Source organism: Limulus polyphemus, unplaced genomic scaffold (genome assembly GCF_000517525.1).
Source record: "Limulus polyphemus unplaced genomic scaffold, Limulus_polyphemus-2.1.2 Scaffold2696, whole genome shotgun sequence".
NCBI lineage: Eukaryota > Metazoa > Arthropoda > Merostomata > Xiphosura > Limulidae > Limulus > Limulus polyphemus.
Window position 1 is genome coordinate 110,580 of NW_013668306.1, and position 7,293 is coordinate 117,872.

The window sequence follows — 7,293 nt, forward strand, 5'->3', positions numbered from 1 at the left end:
TTATTTAATTAAATAAAAATTATTAAATGACTTACTATAAAAATCAGGCTTAACTCTCCTCAACAATCGAGGATACGAAAAAAGAAGATTGGGTAAGTACTTTATTATTTGTTTTTCATATTTATTCTTTATTTATTTCTATAAAAGTAACTAAAATTAAAAGTATGGATCTTTTTAAATTATTTAAGACTAGATTACGTAAAATAAGTAATAATAATAATATAATTAAAATGTATCACGAGGCACACATGCGAGTAACTTGTGAGTAATGTAATTCAATAGCGTAATGTGAGCTGCATGTTCCCCGAGTGACTTACAACTTATAATAATAGGCCCAGCATGGCCAGGTGGTTAGGGCGCTTGACTCACAATCCGAGGGTCAGGGGTTCGAATCCTTGTCACACCAAACATGCTCACCCTTTCAGCCGTGGGGACGTTATAATTTGATGGTCAATCCCACTATTCGTAGGTAAAAGAGTAGCCCAAGAGTTGGCGGTGGGTGGTGATGACTAGCTGCCTTCCCTCTAGTCTTACACTGCTAAATTAGGGACGGCTAGCACAGATAGCCCTCGTGTAGCTTTGCCAGAAAATTCATAAACAAAAACAACTTATAATGGCGCGGATATTAGTAAGACATGGTTCAAGGACAATAAAATTTAATTATAAAAGATGTATAATGTTACAAACTTAGAGCTACTTAGGATAAACGAAAGTTTCATGTTACAATTTGAAGTCATTCTAGAAAGAAAAAAATGGGTAATTTAGGTTTATTTCAATTTTATTTTTTGGTGGTCGATTTTACTGATCCTGTTTTGAGATAGGATAGAGAAAATAACATATAAGCTGTAAAGTCCTACTGAAAAAAACGTTTGAAATGCATTTAGGTTTTAGGGATTGCACAAAGGAAATTTGAGATATTTGACAAAAAGTATTTTTAATTTTAACATGAAAATTACTTTGCACACGTACTATTCAAAACAAATACTCAATATATTCATGGATAAATCTTTATCTTATTTTATTAAAAATACTTCACTAAGAAATATGATTTTTTGATTGTGAAGGACTTGTAATATTAACTGAAAGACTGCCAAATTTTGTGAAGATATGCCCGATATATTGAGAGTTATAAGTATTAAATTTATATCAACTTTAAACGAGTACATAAGGTAACGTAAATCAGTCAAATTGACCGACCCCGTACATGCTATAAGGTAGTGTGTTGTTTAACTCTTTAAGCATGGGCTCTGTTCATTGGAACGACCTCGTAATCATTTTGTGCTTGTTATAGTTTTCTTGCTATAACTTTTAAATTAGTAAACAAATGTTAACAACATTTGGCAGATTATCAGTAAACTTTAATATGCTTTCATATGCAAAAATCTCAGATTTTTTTTATTAAGTCTTAAGATTTATAAAGCAATGGTTTTCTCTTGTCCATTTTTCTTTTTGCATGTTGCTTATCTATCATGCAAAGTAATATTCAATTTAAAATTAAAAATACTTTCGTGTGTCAGAAAGTTTTGAAATTTCACAAGTCTTTATAATGTCGAGATAGTTATCAACTGTTTCTTAATAAAAAAACTTTATATTTTATCTCTTATTTTCAGTAATTAATCTCTGTATGGGTTTGGTAGATTTGACCAATCTTGCCACCACCATAAAAAAAATTAGGAAATAAATATAGATTATGCATCTTTCATTCTAAAATGAACACAAATTATATCACAAAAACACAAATGTTTAGACTAAATAGCTTAAATGTCATAACATTGTACATTTATATATATTTATTACACTGACCTTTCAGCCGTGCCTGGCTAACAATACAGAAACTACGACACAGCACATGTGCACTCATATTACCATATCCAATAATATAAAACTGACCATTGGTCTGTATAAAGTAACTTGTCTTGGCTGTGTTTTAGTAGACTAGTATTTTGTAAAATACAGTCATATTTCAATTATTATATATGTATATAAGTTATTGCTATTTTGAAATAAGTTCTTAAAACATTTATCCTAAAACATGGAACAGTAAATAAAGAAGTAAAGCAAACAGTTATCCCTTTTAGTTACGACCTTTGTACTTGGTTGCTGCTTGATGTAGGTTGCTATGCCTTTAAAAATTTTGCACTTGGAGGATATGAAACAAAATATATTTTTTTACATTTTATATATACATTTGAATAACTATAAAATCATAAATTACTACATTAATACCATAGAATTCTACGATAATTTATCAAGCTTAGTAACTAAGATGTATTTTGTCCAAAAAAATACGAAATTTTCGAGCAGACTAAAGACACACCCTACCTTGTTGAAATATTGGTTAAAAAGAAAGAAATGACGCCAAGTCCATTACAATGGCTGAGAAAGCCACTAGGGGAACATTCTGAGGTTTCAATTGGTTATTCATGTCATATATAGAAGTAAGTGAATATAAGGGAGCGTTTCCAAAAATAGAAAGAGGTGGGCAGGGTGACACTGTGTTTTATTTATTACATGAGCAATATCTCATCAAATTAAAAATATAAGATGCTCATATTTTATATTCTAGCTTGTTTATATCGGTAATTTGAGTTCCTAGTTGTATGAAACTACAGACTTAGTATTTTGACATCACAAACATCTAATTTGAACCATTGCTGCATTCAACATACCACATGACACACAAAAATCGATATTTAGCTGAGTTTTTTTTACATCTACTTAATATGTTAACATATGCCAACCCTTACCAGACGGGTTGTGGGTGAAAGGTCATGTCATCGTGTTTGTTGACTCGCATTCGAATTTTATTGAACTACTATTTCATGAATTTATGACAATAAGTTTAGTATCAAATTGTAGATTATAATTCAGATTTTAGTATTATACTTTTCTCAATTTCTTAATTTACAAAATGAGGTGCTAGTTTTGGTACTATCGTAATATTATAAGGTTAAACATAATTTATTCATACTTTTATACATTTACTACTGACGTGACTGGTTTATGTATAAGTGGTTTTCATTCAGGAATGCCATATATTTCAGTAATTTAATATGTAAGTAGATATATCACATCCCCACTATATACAAAGTAACATCTAATACAACTCTTTAAGTATTATTTTATAGATGAACAAAGATGATATAGGTAGTAATTGCCTAGTGCAATAAGACACTTGTGAAAAAGGCTCAGAGGACTAGAGATAGCACAGATGAGAAGGATGATGTTTCAAAAGACTTTCACCACAAAAGACATGCTGTACTAGACTGTTATTGCCCATTTCACCTATGTTTGTTCAAAATCTAATACAGGTTAATATATCCATATATAATAAACCGTGTGAAACACGACAAAGTAAAATTAACTCACACGTTCCCAAGTAAGCTCTTCAGCAGCCCTGTCCCACTCGATCGGATTCCAGTTATTATCATCTGTAAATTTGATAAATATTTAGTTTCAAAAACAAACTTTATTTCAATACAAAAAAATAACATACTTAATTCTTACAATTACAAGGTTGAAATTATAACATTTTTTAACAGACACATTATTAGTTCAAAATATATTTTAGATAACTTGATTCCAGGAGAATCACAGTTATGAAGAATATCAATTACAAACTTTCTTCTCTAGAGTAAACTATTGAAACATACAATAATTTGCATATCAAAATGTAGTATATTATTCATATATATTAATAATATATTATTAAGGCAATCTTGTATCATTTTATATAGCGTGCCACATAAAATAATACTACCCAAGAACCGTATTTAATTGTGTTACATTTTATAGGAAAAACTACAAACTGCAGGACAAACTGGCTTAGAAACATTAATCTAGGTATATTTTAACAAATATTAACAACATATGTTGCAATAGTCTAAAAGCAAATTAGCCTTGTTATAGTTTAAATAAATTATTAATAACAAGTTCAGCATAGTCAGACTTACATATTAAGATAGTACCAAAACTAGTATCTGATTTTAATTATTAATAACAAGTTCAGCATAGTCAGACTTGCATATTAAGATAGTACCAAAACTAGTATCTGATTTTAATTCTTAATAACAAGTTCAGAATAGTCAGACTTGCATATTAAGATAGTACCAAAACTAGCACCTCATTTTCATTATTAATAACAAGTTCAGCACAGTCAGACTTACATATTAAGATAGTACCAAAACTAGTATCTGATTTTAATTCTTAGTAACAAGTTCAGCATAGTCAGACTTACATATTAAGATAGTACCAAAACTAGTATCTCATTTTAATTCTTAATAACAAGTTCAGCATAGTCAGACTTACATATTAAGATAGTACCAAAACTAGCACCTCATTTTAATTCTTAATAACACGTTCAGCATAGTCAGACTTACATATTAAGATAGTACCAAAACTAGTATCTCATTTTAATTCTTAGTAACAAGTTCAGCATAGTCAGACTTGCATATTAAGATAGTACCAAAACTAGTATCTGATTTTAATTATTAATAACAAGTTCAGCATAGTCAGACTTACATATTAAGAAAGTACCAAAATAGCACCTCATTTTGATTATTAATAACAAGTTCAGCATAGTCAGACTTGCATATTAAGATAGTACCAAAACTAGTATCTCATTTTAATTCTTAATAACAAGTTCAGCATAGTCAGACTTGCATATTAAGATAGTACCAAAACTAGCACCTCATTTTGATTATTAATAACAAGTTCAGCACAGTCAGACTTACATATTAAGATAGTACCAAAACTAGCATCTCATTTTAATTCTTAATAACAAGTTCAGTGTAAAAAATAAGTATATGAGCATTAAATATGGTCTACAAGATTGGTGACATTGTAAGAATGCTATTTATGAAATAACATTTTGCAGATGCTCTGTTATGTGTATTAGAAAAACATGATGACCCATCCGTGATAAAATACCTGAACGTGTATGTGACATCCAATATATCAGTACTAATAATGCTATTACTAAGAATTATGATAAATAACATGGGATACCAAAAGCAGATAACGGCAGATTGAAAGATTAAAGAATCCATTTCGATTGAGAAAAGTAAACCTAAAATGAATAAATCTGTTGGTTGGACTCTAGTGTAGAGATTTTAATACATTCAACTCATTTGAGTGAGCAGAAAACAATGATAAGACAAGAAAATCTCCTATGAAAATGTATATTAATCATAATAGAGTAGAAACCTTTATCTTATAATGACGACAATCTTTTCTTGCATTTAGCTTCTTGGGCTTGATGGCTCCCTGGTGTTTTTGGTAAGGATTTTCACTTACTTCTAATATTAATAGTAACAAGTATTGTATTTGTTAACTTTAAAAACAATAAACATTTGCAAACATTTTGCTGTGCTTGTTTAAATTTCTTTTCACTACAATTTCAAGATTACTTTTTTGTTGAATCTAGTTAGAACAGTTATGTATGCTAGCAGTTAATTAAACTTTCAAAATTGTATATCACCAGATTAGTTATGCTCCAATTTCTTAAGGAAGTTATTCCCAGGTGCTGTACCAAAGATATTAATATTGTATTTATTATGAAAAAGTAAAACACTTGTATTTTACTAAAATATTTTTAAATTATCTAGATTATTAAATAAAAAAACTTGCAATCTGTTTGATATTTATATTCAAGACATAGAAAAACAGGCACTAAATAGAAAGACATGTAATTTATTTAACACTAGCTGGAGTACCCGTCCCCTGGATGGACGTTATGTAAATTCATGATTAATGAAAGGTTATCTTAGGACATGGAAAGTTGCTTTCCTTATATGTAATTATAAAAAATGCTGATCAAAACTGAAAAACACAAAATTTGAAACTGCAAATTTGTATGTATCTCCCCATGGACCCAACAAACCTTTGTGCTAAATTTGGTGAAGATCCATTAACAGAGGGTGAAGTAGTGGTAAAAAATGGCCATAAAAACCCAAAATGTAATATTGAAAATTTGTATGTATCTCCCCATAGACCCAATGAACCTCCATACCAATTTTGGAGAAGATCCATCCACACCTTACGAAGTAGTTACATGGACATAGAACAAACAGTAGTATTATCTTTATATAAAGATTAAATCCAGGTTACAAAATACTAAACATTTTCTATCTTATCTAGTTTCTGTAAAGTTATAAAAATTGTAATGTAATTGTATAATCTTGTTTAATTCTACAGGAACATGTGTTTTGGGTGGTCTCTCTCAACACTTTGTTTATCCTTGTATTTGGTAAGTGTTGATAAATTTGTGTATAATACAGACCTTAGAATTTTTTAAGATATTCAACCTGTGTATATGCACTAACAATCTGATATAACATTAATTTAAAATACCAAATGTTGTTATGTGGTTGTTTTACATTTTAGATGCAAATGTTTTAATGTTTTATGATCATAGGTGGGGATCTTGAGAAGCATGAATTGCTATATACATCATGCTTTATCTATTTTTTATGTCTAGTTGTTCTTTGGAAAGAAAGTTTAATATGAAAAAATAAGTAATGGTTTGAAAGTTGTATTGTGAAAAAATAGTTAATTTTAAGAAAAAAAAATATTTCCTTTTGTAAAAACTTGAATTAAGCAGTTTAAAGCAATAAAATAGAAAACAAATAATACATTAGAGTCAGCCAGGAAGAAAACTTGACAGTGTTCAATGTCTTATAATAATAAAATTGGCTGACTTGTTTTTATAATTCTGTTAGTGAATTCTTTCTGAGCAGTTGATATATGAGTTGTGCATTCTAGATGAAGTTGAAAATTTAGATGTGTTAACACTTCAGTATTTTTAGAGAAAGAGTAAAATTACTTTTTTTTCCAACAGCATTTTGTCCATATCATATTGGACATTTTACTTTGGTTGGATTTAAGTTAAAGGATTATGTAAGTATTTTTGAGATAAGTTTAGAAATATAGCACATCTACTGTCAGAATAGTTATAGAAAACTTATAGAATGGAAAGTCTTAAACAAGTTTTTTATATCATTAAGTGATTAAATTAGAATTAAAATAATATTTTGTAACTAAAAAAATATATTCAGGTGTAAGAACATTTGTTGTTCAGCCTACTTGTAAAGAATATTCAGCACAAAATAAAAAAATCTATAAAGTGAAAGAGTACAAGTATTCATACTCTCCAGTTCTGTGTTGAGCTATAATAACCCAAGGTAGGCTTAATGAAAAACAAAAAATGTATACACAGAAAAGTATTGTTACGTTTCTGTCGTTAGTTAATTTTCCGTAAAAATTCTGTCCGAAGAAACTTTAGCGATACAAGTC

General features: G+C 29.0%; 1 protein-coding gene across 1 annotated transcript in view; it reads left to right on the top strand.

Annotated features, from left to right (window-relative positions):
• The window catches only part of LOC106467659 (E3 ubiquitin-protein ligase MARCH6-like), an 82,997-nt gene that overhangs the window by 28,921 nt on the left and 46,783 nt on the right, over nt 1-7,293 (top strand). Inside the window, exons 8-10 of the mRNA XM_022395859.1 lie at nt 5,245-5,277; nt 6,196-6,247; nt 6,839-6,897. Coding sequence (XP_022251567.1) covers nt 5,245-5,277; nt 6,196-6,247; nt 6,839-6,897 — 144 coding nt within the window. The remainder of the gene's footprint in view (nt 1-5,244; nt 5,278-6,195; nt 6,248-6,838; nt 6,898-7,293) is intronic.